At 42.7% G+C, this 20,465-nt stretch overlaps 1 protein-coding gene across 1 annotated transcript; it reads right to left on the bottom strand.

Annotated features, from left to right (window-relative positions):
- Positions 1 to 3,293: 3,293 nt before the first annotated feature.
- Positions 3,294 to 6,155, bottom strand: LOC119247059 (40S ribosomal protein S26-like). Its single transcript, XM_037513277.1, has 2 exons — positions 6,144 to 6,155; positions 3,294 to 3,702 (listed from the first exon to the last, which is right to left on the bottom strand). The coding sequence occupies exons 1-2, from the start codon at positions 6,153 to 6,155 to the stop codon at positions 3,364 to 3,366; spliced, it is 351 nt and encodes a 116-aa protein (XP_037369174.1). The 3' UTR covers positions 3,294 to 3,363.
- Between the last annotated feature and the right edge of the window lie 14,310 nt (positions 6,156 to 20,465).

Genomic DNA, 20,465 nt, shown 5'->3' with positions numbered 1-20,465 from the left:
CTAGATATGCTTATGCATAATAAGGACAGGTTATGAAAGAAAATAAAGTGCAAAGGAAAAAATTATATTCATGATGTCATTGACGTTGAGGTGTGTGTGAGATAATGACTACCTCTGTGCATAGCAGTTAGTTAGCATGATGGAGTGAGGAAGGAATGGAAGTTCCAAGTGCATCAAGGACTCGAGATCCAGGTCCAGAGATGCCTGGGGGCCTTCTGTGTCAACCTCCGCTGCCTCCAGCTGAGGAAGGTGTCAGTTTGTCTCAATCACTTTCCAATCACAGGAGGGTGAAGGGAGTCACTATATCATCAGCCTGACTGTCCAGTTTTGATCAATTCTAGTTATTCAAAGAAGTGAAGTCTACCTCTTTATCAACTTTACTCAGTGAGTCTTAATTTAAGAGCAAGGTAAAAATGTAGTCTTTCTCGTCTATCTACCAGCCCCTTGAAGACTCAGTTTATCACCACTCCAAGATTTCCTTCTTCTCCAAAAATATACTCCCAGTTCATTTATTTGGGCCCTTGTTTAGGGCAGAACCCAAGTCTGGATTGTTCATTATCGTAAGTCTAGCACTTAGAGCAGGACTCAGGTGTAGTAAGTAAAACCAAGATAAAACCAAAACAAAAATCATTAGCTGAAGGGCTTTTCTGCACCGTGCCTGGTGTTCAGCTCCAGATTCAGATTTATGAAGTTCAATAAACCTGGGTCTGTGCACTTTGGCAATTAAAGTCTAGAGAGGAAGACAAACAAATAAATCAATGGTCACAGTTTTCAATATTGGCACAATGTGGTATGGAGCACACATGATCACTATCCAAACTAAAGTCACACACCAGAGAACCCCTCCTGGGCAAGGAGATGCTTCATGGGCTTGAAGCTGGATGGAGAAGGGGAGCAAAGAAGCACCAGGACAGGCCTCTCTAGTGGCGCAAGGGGTTAAGACGCAGCCTATGAAGCTATCCACAGCCACTGCAGCACGAGTTTGATCCCTGGCCAGGGAGTTACCCACATGGCACGGCAAGCCTCTCCTGCCTTGCCTGCTGCTCCCCTCAGCTGTGTATTTCAGTCAATCTACCTGTTCTGTTCCCCACTCTGTCTCTGGTGAATCCTCTCACCCCCCACACCTCTGGCCCGTACCCCAGCTCTTGTATGCATAAATAAATAAATCTTTTTTTTTTTTTTTTAAAGAAGTACCAGGACATAAAACAGCCAAGTGGCGTGAAGTGTTTTGGTTGGTGATAGGAGAAGGGGGCTCGGGATGGAACCTGGAGCCAGATCATTGAAAGGCGTTTGGTGCTAAGTTCCAGGGAAGCTATTTGTTAAAACATTTGGAGAAGACCTTGAAAGATTTAAGCAAGAGAATGGCATCAACTGATCTTTATCTGTAGAAAATTGGCAGAATCATGGAGAGTGAGGAAGACTTGAGGAAGCAAAGGAAACAAATAAACAGAAGTCAAAGTCTAGTGGGAAAATAAACTGAAGTCACAAACTCTGAAGTCAGTAATTTAGGTCAGAAGCAAGAGATCCTGACCTCGGGCAGTAGCAGGAGGAATGGAGAGCAGAATGTTGAAGAAGACATTGCAGGCTTAGGATTTATAGGCTGTGGGACTGATGAGTGTGGTGCTTGGGAAATAGATGTTCTGGGTGACTTGAATGTCTGGGCAAGTGATGATATTCCTGCCTGAAATGAGGGCTCAAAATTCTTGAAAGAAGATGCAGAGAAGTTTACACGGAGTAACCTCGAAAGATTCTGGGCATTTAAGGGTGGACTTCCAGCAAGCACTAGACCAGCTAGAAGGTCTTGGGAGAGATACAGCTGAGGGAACCATCAGTGTGTGTACGACTTTGGTATGATTGCCTCAGGGGCATATGAGATGGGTGCAGGGCAGAGGGCTAAGGACAGAGCTATGGTTCTTTCCTTCTTACTGGCTCACTTGACATGGATTTAAGACTTCTTAAAGTCCCATCGAAGCTCTTCGCCATGGTTCTTCTTGGGACTGTACATTAAAAAAAAAAAAAAAAAAAGTGATGAAAAGGGGCCTCCCTAGTGGCACAAAAGGTAAAGTCTCAGCACTAGGAAGCTATCTCCAGCCACTGCAGCATGAGTTCGATCCCCAGCCAGGGAGCTGACCCACATGGCTCAGCAGACCTCTTCTGTCTCCCTGCTGCTCCCCTCAGCAGTGTATTTCAGTAGATCAACCTGTTCTGCTTCCCACTCTGTCTCTGGTGAATTCTCTGTACCTCTGGTCTACACTTCAGCTCTTGTATGCATAAATAAATAAATCTTTAAAAAAAAAAAAGAAGTGATTTCACCAATGTTGCCTCCCTTGATCTGATAAGCATGTTTATATTATGATAACAATGTTAGCATTAGCCTTTTGGCAGCTCCTCATACTGTTGGTTCTCATTGAGCTAATGATAACTGAAACCTCCAAAATCTTAAATTAATTGTCAGGTCAAGGATTCTTCCAACTATTTTTCTATCATTCAGTTTTGGAAACTGATTATACAATTTTATATTTACTGCTAGAAGATTTACCTTTCCTGCTGGCAAAATAAAGATGTCACATGTTAGTATCTTGTAAAGAATGTAAAAAAAAATTCAGAAAAGCATTTTAAAATAGAACCTAGAGGAAGAGGCTAATGAGGCTATATTGCATTGTCGTTGCTGCAGAAAGAAAATCATGCTAAGTGTGCTAATTGCCTCTGCCAAAAACAATTGTGATTGTTCAGCCTCATCTGATGATACGAGTCTTTTCTTGAGTTGTTAGTTAAGGGTCTCTCCTATTCTGGTGGCAGCTGTTCTAACTTGCTCCTACTTACTCGGGACCCTGTCCCCCCACCCAACAGACATGGAACCCTCTCAGCAGACATTCGTGTACTCGCAGAAAAAGAGGTGTTGGTGGTCTCCTCCATGACTTGTCTTCCCCTGACCTTGACTTCTGTTGCCATCTTTCCCTGCTCCTCTCCCCCACTCCTGCGCTAGTCCTCACTCTGCTCCTTGTCACTGACTTCCAGGGAGCGCTCTGGTCCTGTCCCTTTCTCTGAGACCTTGGAAAGGGTCTCCGTTAGGACGACAACATCTCAGTTACAGAGGACAGCGTCCCTCTGCAGAAGGCAGAAGTGCATCAAAATGTTAACATGATTATTTTCTGGGAATCTAAGTGGAATGTGATTTTTTTGTCTAAATATATTTTATCATTATAGAAGTAATAGTTGATGGCATATAAATTATATCTTAATAAAGCAATTTTTAAAGATTTATTTATTTTTATTTATTTATTTATTTTTTAAAGTACAATTTCCATTTTATTTCTCCACAGAGTTGTCCTTCAGTCGTTACATGGCTTTACTCTAGCTTCTTTACATGGGCTTTGGAGGAGGTCGTGGGGCAACACCCGCAGGTCTAAATCGGGGTGGGGGTGTTCTATCCTTCCGAGCTTCACGAGAACGATTCCTGACCACCTTGCTGTGAATAGCACAACTCACACAATAATGCAGTTTCACATACAGCTTGGGAAGCACATAGGCGTCGAACACGCTGGCCTCCGAGATGTCCCTGACAGCCGTGGCCTCCACGATGTTCCGGATGTTGAACTTCTTGATGGCCTTGTCCTTGGGCACGCAGCGGGCACAGTTGGTGCAGCGAATGGGCTGCATGTGGCCGCAGCCCTTCTTGGCACGACCATTATTCTTCCTTTTCTTGGTAGCCCCACAATTCACGCCTCTCAGGCTCCGTCACACCCCACAGCACCAAGATTTATTTTTGTTTCTGCATACACGAACTGGGGTACAGGCCAGAAGTATGGAGTGAGGGAACAGAACAGGCAGATTGACCAAAGTACACTGCTGAAGGGAGCAGTGGGTGAGACAGGAGAGGTCTGCCGTGCCATGTGGGTATCCCCCTGGTCGGCCGGGAATCAAACCCACACTGCAGAGGCTGCAGGACAGCTTCACAGTGCTGTGCTCAACCCACTGCAACACCGGGGAGGCCTGAAATATTTTTTAACTAAAAATGAGATCACATATCTACTTTTGAACCCTTTCCCCCTTAGTGTTCTAACATTTTATGGGTGATTAATAAAATTTTCCCCATGTATATATATTCTTGTATTTCTATAGTCTTCTATACTGTGCATATTATTTTTTTAAGTAGTACATACAATATAATGAATAACAATGTAGATATATATGCAATATAGATACATATGTGCAAAATTTAAGATCTCAGTACAAAAAACAGCACAGTCAAAAAGAAAAACTATCTATTGTACTATTACTCCTAGCTCACTGTTGACACTTTTTGTACTTGTTCTTCTAGACTTGTTTCTCTCGTACAACTTTTATAATTGGGAGGAAATATCTCTTCACTTCAGCTGCCTCTGTCTATTCCCACCCTGTCCACGTGCCACTCCCCTCTCCTCGTGGGTGCCTGGGAGGCATCCCACCTGCTTTCCGTGCTCCAGAATCTTCCCATGTCATCTTCCCACTGTTTCCAAATACCTTGTCCTATAACTTCCCTGCTTGAAAACATCCCCTAACTCCCATTGTCTATAGGACAAAGTCCAAACTCCTTAGCTTTGCATGCAAGGCTCTCTATGAGCAGATTCCTCCTACTTGTCCAGCCTTGAACTTTCTCCAACAAACAGTCCTGACACCTGTTGGTTCCTAAATGCACCCTTGCCTCAGTGTGTCTGGGACTCTGATTCCTACCTAGAATTCCTCGCCTTTTCCTGTACTTGGTGAAGTTGAATTTGTCCTTCAAGACTCATGTCAAAGGTGACCTCTCATCCTGCTCTGCACACCTCTACAAGTTTCTTGTCTATTGTATGATAATCCTGGGTGCAAATTCATCTTTCTTGAAATGCTTTTTTACCCATACTCATATAACAAGCTGTGCAAAGCTAGCACCTAGGTAGCATTTAATGCATATCTTTTTAGTTGAGTGAATAAAGACATGCAAGAGTGTATGCTTTGATTTTTTTATTTGCTAAGGTCCCTTTGAGCTCTTTGGTTCTGTGGCTAAGTGCTATGGGCTGACTCTGAAGGGAGGACTTATTGTTGTTTCAACTTGTTGGAGGAAAAGTTCCTGGTGAAAGCGCAGTCTGAGCTGAACTTGAACTAAGGGGGAAGATTTAGATAGTCAGAGAAGAAGCAGGAAGTTTTTTCAGAAATGGAAACAACACAAGTAAAGGGACAGCCAGAGACAGGACTGAGCAGTAAGTGTGAGGTGGACGAGACCCGGCTATCTATGGTCTAGTCCATGTTTATCACAGAGGATTGGGAAACAGCTTAGGTAGGTTGCCCGGGGCCAGGAAGGACTTAAGAGAATCAGTGGAGCTATTTTAGGATACATGTAAAAGGCAGGACAGAGGTACTAAGAACCAAGATTAGCTTGGGAAGGCAAAGCAGTGGTTGAAGAGACGTTTCAAAGATAGAATCAGGAAACTGACTTGGCGATCTAATCTGAAGGATAGGGACGAGTTGAAGACACCTCTTAGATTTTAAGCCATAGGAAGTAAATAAAGCAGGATTTTTTTTTTCTTCCATTGAGGCATTTTATTTGCACGTTTTACATCCCCAGAAAAAGAATCCCAGTATTTTCCCTCTGTGCGTTTTTGTCTTGCTTCTTTAAGTTCCACGATGCCAGCTTGAGTTGTCAGTACAACCAAACAAAACTGACAGGATGGAAGCGGATTATTCTGCCATTTTTCTAGATCTTTGAGCTGCACATCACATCTGGGACTGATCATTGCACAATTGTTTAACTTGCCTGTGAGGTTCACAACAATTTTCCCAGCTCATCAATGATTTTTTTTCTTTCTTTCTTTCTTTTTTTTTTTTTTTTTTTTTAAAGATTTATTTATTTATGCATACAAGAACTGGGGGACAGGCCAGAGGTGCCGGGGGTGAGGGGGTGAGAGGATTCACCAGAGACAGAGTGGGGAACAAAACAGGCAGATTGACTGAAATACACTGCTGAGGAGAGCAGCTGGCGAGACAAGAGAGGTCTGCTGCACCATGTGGGTCACCTTCATGGCCGGGGATCAAACATGGCTGCAGCGGCTGCAGATAGCTTCACGGTGCTGTGACTTAAGGCTATGTGCCACCAGGGAGGTCCCTCATCAATAATTTCAAATCACCAATGCAGCCATGCCTCATCATCATGGTTAGAAAATGGATGATGATTTTAGAGAATGGCTTACTAAGAACTGGCGTTTTTTGCCTCTCTTTTCAGCATTGGTGATGCTCCTGAGCATCAGCATTCATGAGCACCATTGCGGCTACATGGAAAGACGGCAGAAAAAGAACAGGAGGGGTGAGCACACGGGGTTATGGGATAAAGCAGGTTTTAATCCAGGTCCATAGCCTCTCAGAGCATGGGAGGCTCTAGGAGTCTGTTCTCTCTGCTTATACTGGCGATTTAGGCTTCAGGGTTGCTCAGTTCCCATACACACCAATATGGGGACTTTGCTAAGAACAACCTTGACTCACTTTTTCTTTTTTAATTTAAAAAAACTCTAGTGCAGGCCTCCCTGGTAGTGCAGGGGTTAAGACGCAACCTATGAAACAATCCGCAGCCACTGCAGCACGAGTTCGATTCCCGGCTGGCCAGGGAGAAACCCACACGGCGGGACAGACCTCTCCTGTCTCGCCCGCTGCTCCCTTCAGCAGTGTACTTTGGTCCGTCTGCCTGTTCTGTTCTCCGCTCTATCTCTGGTGAATCCTCTCACCCCCCACGTGTCTGGCCTGCACCCCAATTCTTGTATAAAAATAAATAAATCTTTAAAAAAATAAGAAAGAAATAAAAAAAAACCTCTAGTGTAGTTTGAAGTCCTTTGAGCTCTTACTATATTTTGAAACTCCCAAATTTTACCCTAAGCGAGAAACTCATTCCCTCCAGTCTTCTAAGAAATTAAAGAGTAGATTAAGTCAGTGGTATCCAAATCCAAAGATCTGGAGAAAAATGAACGTTGGCTTTATATCTACAGATTTTATTAAAATGCCATTCGAGGGCCTCCATGGAGGCGCAGGGGGTTGAGTGCAACGCTGTGAAGCCATTCACAGCATCTGCAGCACGAGTTTGATCCCCGGTTGGCCAGGGAGCTACCCATATGGCGCAGCAGAGCTCTCTTGACTCACCCGTTGCTCCCCTCAGCAGTGTAGTTCAATCAATCTGCCTGTTCTGTTCCCCACTCTGTCTCTGGTGAATCCTCTTATCCCACCCCCCCCCACCTCTGGCCTGTACCCCAGCTCTTGTATGCATAAATAAATAAATCCTTTTTTTAAAAAAAGAAGAGAATGACAGGGTGGACGTCTTACAGCAGGGGAGACAAGGTTAAAAGGCAAGGTCTCAGAACCAAGGGCAGGTGCTGAGGCCCTCAGGAGCCAGCAGTGGCAGACAGCTGTCACCACGCCTCAATGGGCCAGAGATGGCCAGAGAGTTAATGAAGCCAGAGAGAGGGAGAGAGTGAGCCAGGGAGGAGGGGCCTCACTGCCTGAGCCAGGTCATGGAAAAACAGGCAGTGCCAGAGCTAAGCTACAGGGCAAAGTAAGAAACACTCTGTTTTCACCTCCTCGACTCTTGGTGAATGAACCCACACAGCTGCGTGATAAGGTCAGCATCTTGCGTCACTTCACAGGATGGAGAAGAGTCCAAAGGTGAATGGGTTGGTGGGGATCAGAATAGCCAGCTCCACAGTGCCCCATTCTGTAATAGCAGAATTGAGGACAGGAAATAAGAGCGCTAGGACTTAGGGACCCCAGCTGAGACAGACTAGATCTAGATCTAGTAGAGGACTAGGTCTTGGGCTCCAAGCTGGACAGGGGGCACTTGGAGCAGAGACTCAAGTGGGAGTGCCAGTGGTCCTGTGATAGTTGGGTTCATGAGAAAGTTGCCTGCAGGTAACAATCGCAACAAAATGACTTAACACAAAGTTGATTTCTCACAAAGGAAGAAAGTCCAAAGGAAGACAGATACAGAGGTTCTGCAGTCAACAGAAACAAGGCTCCTGCTACGGGCTCCACCATCCTCAACACACTTTCTGTCTCATGACCCCTAGTCATAGCTTGGTTCTCATCAGGAGGGAGGAGGAGAGAAAACGGTTCACTCCCTCCTTTTACGGATTCTTTCAGGAAGTTAAGTCACCATGTTGGTTCACATTCTATTGGCTAGAAATTAGCCTCATGACCACAACCTACTACAAGGAAGGCTTGGAATAACCTCTTTATTCTTGAGTATCTTGTACCTAGCAAAAAAATCAGGGGTTCTGTTATAATGGAAAGAGAGAATGGATATTGGAAAACAGCCAGCAATCTCCGCCAAGGAAGGGATAAGAATATAGCAATTACAAACAAATGCATGCTGAGGTGCAAACAGTTTTAAATAAACTTATAATGTTCTTAATAAAAACACAAAATCAGTTTTCTGTTCATAAGGCAACAAAGTATTTTTGGAAAGTCCAAGGATGGGAATCAGGAATACGAAGTTCAAGTTCCCCAGTTGTTATTTACTAAGGAAATAACCTTAAATAAATCTGTTCACTTTATGCTCAAGATCTTCAAGTGTAAAGTGAGACGCTTGGATTAATAATATTCCCTTTAAAGATTTCTCTTCCGTGTGTGTCAGAAAGTTGTTTTCTGTATGCTGGCACCAAGATTAGCAGAGGTTGTAAAATAACAGAATTGTAGTCAGCTTAGGGTGAAGCACTTTAAAGGTGGCTTTGTTAATTTAATCAATTTAGGTGATGCATGTTCTGATTTTTTTCTTAGTTCTTTTTTAAAAACTATATATTGGGTTGTCAGAAAAGTGATGATGCATTTTTGCTTAAAAAAGAAAAAATAAGTCATGACTTTTTTGACAACCCTATATATATATATATATTAAATATATGTATATGTATAAAAATATATATGTACTTTTTATTGAGGTTAACATTGGCTTGCAATTCTTGGTACCTTCCTGCTCTGGAATATCTTCAGAAACTGTTCATAATATTTTGGGAATATATACATACTCAAATGAAAATAAGTATGTGTGCATTCTGAAAATGTTACTAACTGGAACATTTTGAAAATTAGACCAAAATTTTCAGTCCCTACATTAATATCTGTACAAAAGTTTCCTCTTTTAAATGAATTTACTAATAAAAAATTACAGAAATTTGTAAGTACGTCTGTTTGGTATTATTCCCTTTTCAAACTGAATACTTCTGTTTACATCCAGAGCTGCCCTGGGGCAAACTTTCTTCTAAACATGGGTTCCTGCTTCCCTCTTCTCCAAGCACCCCATAGCTTCAAATTGCTCTATTTCCCTCTAAAAGTCAGAAAGACATTGTGTTACAAAGCAGTACATACTATGACAGGCACGTCTTGAAGTAGGCCTCCATTTGCATTTTATTTATTTATTTTTAAAGATTTATTTATTCATGCATACAAGAGCTGGGGTACAGGCCAGGGGTGTGGAGGGTGAGAGGATTCACCAGAGACAGAGCGGGGAACAAAACAGGTAGACTGACTGAAATATGCTGCTGAGGGGAGCAGAGGGCTAGACAGGAGAGGTCTGCTGTGCTATGTGTGTTGCTCCCTGGCCACAGGGGATAGAACTCCAGTTGTGGATTGCTTCATAGTGCTGTGCATACCCCTTCTGCCACCAGGGAGGCCTCTCCATTTGTATTTTACAAGGTAGCCCTTAAAATGAGTTTCTCACCATAGAATTTCAGGCTTCTTGAAACCCCTAGGTAAGAGAACTGCTTGTTTGCTTTAGAGAGCTGGTCAAGCTCAAATCCCCCTAGCCTTGTCACTAGAGTTATCTACCAGAAACTCAGCATTTTGGAGACTTTTGGCCTAGTTTGGGGGTAGCCTCACCATTTTATATCAAAATTTTATTCAAGAGTGTTTATTTTCATAGAGAGCTTTTTGTATATGTACTTTGCTCGTTACTATTTTTGTATCTCAATTATATTTGAAAGAGTAAAATAAGTAATCAAAATGAAATGATAGGCCTTCAGGGAGATGAATCCACTTTTCCAACGGAGCAAAACACAGTTAGATAATGGTTTTAAACCATCCTATATTAAAACATTTCCAATACATGGATATGTACATGTGTGTAGTATTCATAAACCGACAAGAAGTATATCCAAAGAAGGCAGGTTTTCTTGATGTTTGGTATAATGGAAAAACAGTTGGAATAGAGCTTTCCCAGCCTTTGCATAAAACAAAGTCAGGAAGATGCTACAAACTGAGGGAGAATCTACTTAAAAGTGGACTTTTTAAAGAAGAAGGAAGCAGGAAATAGTCTTCAATAGGTGGTTCTCCACGAACCAGCAGTTGCATGTTATTTGGAAATACGGGATCTTCCCATCCTGTGTCTCTCTAACAGACACTCCTACACTGTAGCATCTAGAAACAAGTGTTTTCTGGGTGATCTAGATTCTGTTGCTGTGGAACAGAAATACTTCACCATCATTTACTGAACGCTCACCCTATGCTAAGCATTATCCAATTGTTTTACATGCAGGGACCCGTGTAATCCTCACAAAACACTTTGAGATGAGTGCACTGCTCTCCCTGTCTATGAGGAATTTTTTCCAAAGATTTATTTATTTATGCACACAAGAACTGGGTGTAAAAAAAATATTTAAAAAAAAAGAACTGGGGTGTAAGACAGAGGTGCAGGGGGTGAGAGGATTCACCAGAGACAGAGTGGGGAGCAGAACAGTGTATTTCTACTGAAATACACTGCTAAGGGGAGCAGAGGCTGTGGGCAGCTTCACAGCGCTGTGCTTAACCCCTTGTGCCACCACGGAGGCCCTGGAATTGTATATTTTAATAGGTGAATTGTACCGTGTGATATGATATCTCAACAGAATGGAGGTGGGGAGACAGCATGAGCAAGCTCAAGCACACCTCCTGGAAGCATTAAAAAGCCAGAAAATGGGGCCTCCCTGGTGGCGCAAGGGTTAAGATGCAACCTATGAAGCTATCCACAGCCACTGCAGCACAAGTTCTATTCCTGGCCAGCCAGGGAGCCGACCCATATTGTGGCGCAGCAGACCTCTCCTCTCTTGTCTACTGCTCCCCTCAGCAGTGTACTTTGTTTGGTCGGTCGGCCTGTTCTATTCCCCACTCTGTCTCTGGTGAATCCTTTCATCCCCCTGCGTCTCTGGCCTGTACCCCAGCTCTTGTAGCATAAATAATTAAATCTTAAAAAAAAAAAAGCCAGAAAATGACTTCAAGGCCCACTCATGACATCACACCCTCTGTCTCACACAGCTGGGAGTGTGGACATTCTCGTCACATGAGACACTAAGCACACAAAAAATTTCTTGACTCTGGAGGTGGGAGGAGAAAGAGGGTATTTCCTGTCTAAGAAGATGAAAGGGATGAACCCTCAGCCCCTCTGGCTCCTTGTGATTTTCTTAGAAACAGGTAGGAGATTGGAATCACCCCAATGCCACCTCTCTGAGGGGGAGCAACCAGCAGTGGTAAGGGCAGGTTCCTCCCCAGCCCTCACAAAACAGGAAATGGCATGGTAAGTGAGTTAGCTATTGTCAGCTCAGAAACCCATTGTCTGGCTGTTAACTCTGTTAATTTTGAGTTTCCTTGCTTGATTCCCTTAATTTTCAGAAAGATTCCTTTGGTAAATTCCTAGTCGTCTCCAGCTGCGCGTTAAGGAGCACAAAGAAGGGGAGCTGGTGTTTTTCCACATTGCGCCAGAGGAGAATTTCAGAATTTCTATCACTGGCTCAAGTCCTCACAGACAAGGAGGCCACGAAGGGCAGCGGCTCTGGACTGGCCTCTCAGGTATACCAGTTAAGCCAAGTACGCAGCACCCTGGGGACACCTCTGTGACCTCACCAGGGTGTCTGCCTTTGAGATTCTCTTTGATTAAGGAGCTGGAACTTGGAAGCTACTGTTGTTATGTTAAAACCAGGACTAACAATACTACCTTTAAATGTTATTTAATTAGTCATTTATTTGCTGTATACTCTACCTGCAAAAAAAAAGGACAACAAACATTCTTGAAAAGACTGTCATATTTTAAATATTGAAGGAAGAGATGTAGAATGTAAAGAAATGCTGCAGTGAAGAGTTCTGATGAGCATAATCCCGACTTACACTTCTCTATACTTCTCTGCTTCCCAAGTCCCTCACAGTGAGCTTAAATAACATTTACAGTAGAGACGTAGTATTTGTAAGCTCAAACAATTAAAAGGATATCTCTATTTTTTCAATGTTTTATTTTTCCAGTTGTTTATATAAGAACGTATTCTTTTTATCAGAAAGTATTTTTAAAAAGCCAAACTGAAGTCTTTTATAAATTTGAATTTTTATTTTTTTAAGATTTATTATTTATGCATACAAAACTGGGGTACAGGCCAGAGGTGCGGGGGGGGGGGTGAGAGGATTCACCAGAGACAGAGTGGGGAGCAGAACAGGCAGATCCACTGAAATACACTGCTGAGGGGAGCAACAGGTGAGACAGGAGAGGTCTGCTGCACCGTGTGGGTAACTCCCTGGCCACCAGTGATAGAACTTGTGCTGCAGAGGCTGCAGATAGCTTCACAGTGCTGTGCTTAACCCCTTGCGCCACCGGGGAGACCCTATAAATTTAAATTTTAAAAGATGAATTTCGGGGGCCTCCCTGGTGGCGCAGTGGGTAAATTTAAAAAAAAAAAAAGATGTATAAATAAAAAAAAAAAAAAAGATGAATTTCGGATTATAGATGTGTTGTGTTTGATGATGTCCCTGCACATTACCTGGTTACCTCTGTGCAGCCTAATTTTCCAAGTCGACACTTGTACTATCATAGGCAGACCAGTGAGGCCTGACTAACCTTCTGTGGCTACAAACAAGTCAAGACTGGCTGCCCTTTGGTTTTTGGATTCAGCCATAGGAAAACCTGAATCAATATTGGCAGCTATTTGTAGCACAGCCTTTTCACCTCTGCGGAAGCTCCCCAAAGATGCCTCTGTTATGGTGTCACGCGGGCCAAGCAGGTTTGCCTACTGCCCTGACAGGAGTAATTCAGAGTTACTCAGAATTCGCGAGCTGAGCTTCTGTGGACAGCTCACTCGGCTGCTGTCCTGTTTACTACATAGTGAGCATTCGTGTGTTTTCCTCTTAGTCATCCTGTGTTGCTCAGCGAATGGAATTGCAAAACATCTTGCTCCCGTGCAGGTGAACCAGTTGTGTTCTTGCACCTTTCTTGTTGGGAATCTTGTCTTGTTTGTTAAGTCAGTATGACTCAAGCATGGGGTTGATGAAACTATTAAAGAAATTAGATAGGAGGCTCAGGAGAGGCGGGAGTCATACAAACAGAAAACCTAATAGAGCCTTATCTTGGTACTGTGTGTCTTTACATAGTTTGGAATTATGTCAGCTATGTGACGCCATGCACATTGTGCCTGCCCCCCACCCCCCACACTCTGTCCCCCTCAAGGCATGTGGACCTTCTTGATGATATTTTCCACTTAGATTTTTGGTGCATTCTTGGGCCTTCATTAAGTTGGGGGACTGAAGTGCTTATTTGCTGATGTCCTTGACTTCATGGAGGATTTTTCTGGCAAAACTTGTCATGTTTCCTTCATATTTTATTGTTAATCTGGCCAGACTTTTAACATGTCTGAGGATTAAACACTTAAAGCTTGCTAAGGAGGCGACTAGAAAAAAGAGGCAGCATAGTAGAGTGGAAAGAAGAACAATTTCCCAATTTCCCCCCTAATGTTTTGTTTATAAAAACATTTCAAACAGGGCCTCCCCGGTGGCGCAGCGGTTGAGCGCTGGGTTGCGAAGCTGCCCACGGCCTCTGCGGCACCAGTTCGATCCCCGGCTGCTCCCCGGCCACCGGAGGAGGGTCCCACATGGCGCGCAGACCTCTCCTGCCGCCCGCTGCTCCCCTCAGCAGTGTACTTCAGTCTGCCTGCTCTGCTCCCCGCTCTGGCTCTGGTGAATTCTCTCACCCTCCCGTGCTTCTGACATAAATAAATAAATGAATAAAATACGTGCCTCTTAAAAAAAAAAAAAAAAATTTAAAAAAAAAAAAAAACATTTCAAACAGAAAATGATTGTACAGTATTCTCTAATGAATATGTTGTTTGTTATTTATCAGTTATTTAGCCATCTAGCTATAAATCTAGTTATATCCCAATTGATCTTATTTTTGATACATTTCAGAGTAAATTGCAGTTATCATCAATACACTTCACCTCTGAACACTTCAACAAGCATTGATAACTGGAATTCAATAGTTGTTTATGACTCTCTTTATTTAGGGAAAATTTAGAGTGGAATAAATCTTAAGTGTTCTATAAATAAATCTTAAGTGGAATAAATCTTACGTGTTACAATGAGCTTCTGTAACTCAAACTGCAATCATATTGAATATTACACTTATTCTAGAAAATTCCCAGTCAATCTGAATGTCCACCCTCTTAGAAGCAACTGCTATTCTGATTTTTTCACCCCATGTAAGATTTGCTATTCTGTAACTTCACCTAATGGAATCAGATTATATTGTTTTTGGTGTAATGCTTCTTTCTATTTTTATGTTTTTTTTTTTAAGATTTATTTATTTATGCATACAAGAACTGGGGCACAGACCAGAGGTGTGGGGGATGAGAGGATTCACCAGAGACAGAGTGGGGAACAGAACAGGCAGATTGACTGAAATACACTGCTGAGGGGAGCAGGAGGAGAGACGGGAGAAGTCTGCTGAGCCATGTGGGTAGCTTCCTGGCTGGCTGGGGATTGAACTCATGCTGCAGAGGCTGTGGATAACCTCTTGTGCCACCAGGGAGGCTCACTATTTATCTTTTATAACCTCAATGCTTTTGAAAAGTACAGAACAGATATTTCATAGAATTTCCCTTATTTGGGATTTGTTTGCTGCTGCTATGATTAGATTTAGGATATGCATTTTTTATAGGAATACCATATCTTATCAAGTTGGAGCCTTCTTAGTCCATCTTACATAACAAGAGATAAATGATGTCCACTTGCCCCACTACTAGTGATGATAACGTTTATCATTTAGCTACGGTAGAAACTACCAGATTTCTCCACTGCAAAGTTGCTATTTTTCCCTTTGTAACTAATGGATATCTTTTAGATATATGTTTTACAGATCCCCCACCCCCCCAGTTTGTGGTTTGCTTCTTTTTCATTCTATTTCATTTCATTTTTTTTAAGATTTATTTATTTTTATACAAGAGCTGGGGTACAGGCGAGAGGCGCAGGAGAGTGAGAGGATTCACCAGAGACAGAGTGGGGATCAGAACAGGCAGACGGACCAAAGACACTGCTGAGGAGAGCAGCAGGTGAGTCAGCAGAGGTCTGCTGCACCATGTGGTTTGCTCCCTGGCCGGCTGGGGATTGAACTCGTACTGCAGAGGTTGATGATAGCTTCATAGGTTGAGGCTTAACCCCTTGCGTCACCAGGGAGGCCCTCACTTGCTAGTTTTGAGAGAAGTTTTATTAATGTGAGGATCTGCCTGAATTCCCTCTCTTTCTCAAAACTCTGGTGTCTTATTTCAGCCTCATAATTTCAGAGAAGTGGTTCCTATGATCTAATAGTGACTGAACTAGTAACAGATCCTGTTGTGTCAGCTGGCTTCTCTGGCAGGAATCTTATGAACAGAGACATATACCTAAAGTTAGGACCAACTAGAACAATTGGGTGTTCCATAAATAGGGTAACCATATACTTAATCTTCCAACCCAGGGAACTTTTGAGATCGAAAGGGCTCAGTATTAACAACTATGCAGAAGAACAGGTGTAAAACCAGGACCACCCTGGGATGTGTGGTTACCCTGTCAAATCTCTTAGAACCCAAGCAAAGTCATTTATTCAACAGTGTTTATCTTTCTTTTTTTTAGATTTATTTTATCTATTTATGCATACAAGAAGTGCGGGGTATGTGTGAGAGGATTCACCAGAGACAGTGGGGAACAGAACAGGCGGATCTACTGAAATACACTGCTGAGGGGAGCAGCGGGCAAGACATGAGAGATCTGCTCTGCCATGTGGGTTAGCTCCTTGGCTGGAGATCGAACTCGAACTCGTGCTGCAGTGGCTGCAGATAGCTTCATAGTGCTGAAACTTAACCCTTTGCGCCACCAGGGAGGCCTCTCAACAATCTTTTTCAAATGCCAAACTCTGTAACACATGCTGGAGATTCTAAGACAAATATATCATAATTCCTCCCCCAAGGAGCGTTCAGTGTAGCTGGAGAAGCAGACAAAAAAATCAGACAACTACAGTGAAGTATTTAATTTCCGTGAGAGCTACCTGCACAGGTTCCTTATGAGGAACAAAGTGTTGCCCATAGGGCATGGGGAACTGGCAGCAGAGGGCACACCGCGGAATGCTTTCAGGTAGCAGATGAGCAATTGGTAATAATAAGTAAGAGTTGCATAGGCTTTTAGAAAGTTGTCAAAAATCGAGATGGAAGAAAATGGAGAGCAATAGTGTCAACAGAGCCAGAAGAATTGAGAACAACCATCCATAAAAGAGATGGGCATTTGGCTCTCACACAACCCCCATGAAGGTCCATCAACAGCTGCTCCCAGGGGCTCTGTTTCCACCCACATCTCTTTCTGCATTCCCCCTGGATGATCTCACCCATTCCCAGGCCTTCAAAGGACAGTTACTTGATGCTTCTTACATGGGTATGTTAGCCCTGGACTTGCTGCTAGACTGGTGGAAGCTCTGTGAATGAGATGTCTGGACAAACTCCAGAAAAATTGTCAGGGATCTGATTGACAAGGACCTTATTTATTGCTAAGCTAAGTACCGTCATCTTTAAGCAATGTAGGGAGTCACCAAAAGGTTTTACATAGGGGAGTGGGGTACTTAGGTGTGCATTTTAGAAACTCTCAGTGTTCGGATATAGGACAGATTGGATAGCGGACAGATTGACTGTGGAGGTAATCTACAATGGGATGATAAAAGCCACAATGAAGGTAAGAATGGAGAGGAAGAGCTGCATTCAGGCGATGTAAAGGAAAATAAAATCAGGGGTACATGGAGCTAAAAGGGGGATTTATTGAATGATTCCTAGGTTTCTGATATGTAAACAATAGGGTCGGCAGAGAAATGATTCTGTAAAATTCAGACACAGAGAGAAGAAAGCAGACGTGAGAGGGAGAGAAGTGTTTGTGAATGTGTTGAGTTTGAGTCAATAAATAAGTGAATATTTAGACATGCAGTTTAGCAGCAAGTCCAGGGCTAACACACCCATTTACAAAGCATCAAGTAACTGTCCTTTGAATAAAATAAGTCTTTAAAATAAATAAGTAAATAAAACGCATCAACCTTCTCTTCACTGTCCATTTCTTTACACTGGTTTATTTTTCTCCATTATCACTTATAACCATCTGATATTATGTCTTGATTTGATCGTTGTGCATGTTTTCCAGCTATAACAGTGTCTGCCAAACAGTAGGTATACAATAAATATTTGTTATATGAATAACAAATGCATTAAGGAGAAAGGAGTAGTGGCCACATTCTATATTATAGAATATGATGTAAACAACATACAGGGTCAAGCAAGATAAAGATGTGCGTTTGAAGAATTGGGGCACATACCTATGAATTTAAGATGGGGCTGATGAGTTGCCTCTGGAGTACAGTTGAGAAGACTCATGGGTTCGTTACCTTGGTCAGAAATTATCCTGCTAATAATAGAAGCTATTGAACTCTGCCTAGCAAATAGAAGGTATACCTGAATTCCACACAAGGACACATGAGTAAAATAAAAAAATTCAAGCCAATGCTCCAGTAGAAATGTACCTAAAAGCTCAACAGTCCTCAAATGTCCTTGTAGGGCAATAGACTATTATCCTAATAAGTGGGAAATAGAACTCTCAGTGCTACTTAGGCCCTATTGAAATTCCCTTGATTATAATATCCCTTTCCCCACCTTTCTTTGGCCTCAGCTAAAGAGGAGAGCCAATGCTTTCATTAGCTTGCTCTGACCTTTCATTAAAGGCTTGCTCAGTGGACAGTCGGCCTTACACTCTTTTCCAGCCACCTGAATGGCAGGTTGAATGGGCTTAATGGATCTAAGATGATGACAGAGAAGGCTAGTGACTAATGCGTTTAGCCACCTTGTTTCCAGAACAACCATATGAGTGAAAACCTTCTTGTCATGCTTGATCAACCTTGTTGAAGAAAGCTGGGCAGGTATAACAGTCCAGTGTGGAGTGTGTGCTTGTACATACATGATATTGTGAAATCAGAGCCTCCTTTAGAACATCCCTTCCTCTCTCGCTTCGTGGTGATGATTCTCCTTCTCCAGGACCTGTCATCAACACTGGCACTTTTGACCACCCCCTCCCTGAAACTTCTTTATCCTCTGAGTTCAGTGACCCCGCCTCATAGGAGTCCTTCCCAGGCTTTAGAAAAAGAACCTGGAGTCAGACACTCAATGCTTGTCTGAACCTTGCTGGGTGAGCTTGGACAAGTTGCTTAACCTTTCAGACTCTCAGTCTCTTCAAGGAATAGTACAGACCTCATGAAGTTATTGTGAGAATTAAATGAATGAATACAGTAGTCCCCTGCTTTATCCACAGGGGATGTGACCCCTAGTGGATGCCTGAGACTTTTTTTTCTATACATACCTATGATAAAGTTTAATTTATAAATTAGGCAGAATAAGAAATTAACACTATTAATAATAAAACATTAAGAATAGTTCCTGGAGCATAATAGTCAACATCAGTTATACTTATTCTATCTTTAGATTTGCTCTGTCTCCTTTTTCCAGTTCCCTGAAGAGGACTCAAAATTTGCCTGTTTCTCTTCTCTACATATTTTCTTTCTTCCAGATATCTCATGTTCATACTTCACAGCTCCATTCACACTTGTCTGGGAATGACTGGCCTCCCTGCTATTCCTCCAGAGCTCCACCCACGCTTCTGGGGACTCCTTGGTTGTTCTGGTAGCACCAGCATCAACACATCCAGACCCCAACTCATCTTCTGATGTCTGTGAGGTGTCCCCAGAATTCCACGTCCAAAGAGTTTATAATTTTACAATTCTTTGCTGGCCTGCCCCTTTCCATTGCTTCCCCTAATTTCAACCTGTCTCACTTCTGCCTGGGCTATTCCAAGGTTCCGTTTCCCCTGCCTGCACATCAGCATTAGTGAATCACAAGTTGTCCAAGAAATGTCACATATTTCTCCTACTGAGATAAACGTCAGGACCTCCCTCTGCTCTCAAATTTAAAGTCCAAACTCATAACTTAGCATTGAAGGCTCCCCGGCTCTGACTCTCAATTGCATGACCCTTTTCTCCTCCCTGCTCCCTTTCCTGTATCCAGACTCACACTACAGTCACCTTGATGTCTTTAGACTGTGCCTTTACTCACAGTGCTCAGTTTAAATGGCTTTTTTTTTTAAGATTTATTTATTTATGTATACAAGAGCTGGGGTACAGGCCAGAGATGCGGGGGTTGAGATGAATCACCAGAGACAGATAGGGAAACAGAACAGGCAGACTGACGGAAGTACCCTGCTAAGGGGAGCAGTGGGCGAGTCAGGAGAGGTCTGCTGTGCCATGTGGGTAGCTCCCTGGCCAGCTGGGGATCGAACTCATGCTGCAGAGGCTCCGGATTGCTTCATAGTGTGGTGCTTAACCCCTTGCGCCACCAAGGAGGCCCTTAAATGGCTTTTTAGCCAACTCCAGCTATTGAATTCCTAAATCCTACCCATCTTCAAAGCCCAGAATATGGACCACTTCTTCCAGGAAGACTTTCCTGACTTCTTGGTCCTCTTAGCTCTTTGAGACTTTATATCATTTTTATTTGACATAGCAAACACTGCCTCCTATTATAATTATTGATTTCTCTGGTTTGGCTCTCCTGATAGACTGCAGATTTTTTGTGGGCACTCTTTACCTTTGCATCAGACTTGCCAAGTTCAATACCTTTCAGAGAGTAGATTCTTAATGAATATGAATGAATGAATAAAACCTAGTGTCTGAGCCAGTTTTTATTTGTATCTATTTGTGTACAATTTTTCCAAAAGATTTGGTGGTACAAACTGTTGCCACCGAGTCATAATCTAAACCAGAAAGTACACTTTAGAGAATAATTAAATTTCCTTGGCTCATTAAATTTCGTAATTTGGGAAGTGGCTTCAGCGATGCGCTCATTTTTCTGTTAAGCCCCAAACCAAGACCATCAGTTCATGAAGAATCAACATGTGGAAATGTTTATCAGCCACTAAATGCCAGAACAGAGTGGTTTTGCTGCTGCCAACAACCAATCAATCAGAGTATTTAGCTCTTCATACTCTGCGCCCAGAAGGTCAGACAGGAATTATGAGAGATATAAAAACTGTTTAAGATATAATTGTTGCATGGAGACTTTTGATCTCATGTGGAGACAAAATCAGCACGCTTGGAATAATTTAAAAATAAAGAAGGCTAATATGAATTGTATTGGTATTATGTC

Source organism: Talpa occidentalis, unplaced genomic scaffold (genome assembly GCF_014898055.3).
Source record: "Talpa occidentalis isolate TD23 unplaced genomic scaffold, MPIMG_talOcc4v2.1 talOcc4.16, whole genome shotgun sequence".
Lineage (NCBI taxonomy): Eukaryota > Metazoa > Chordata > Mammalia > Eulipotyphla > Talpidae > Talpa > Talpa occidentalis.
This window is presented reverse-complemented; position numbering and strand designations above follow the sequence as displayed.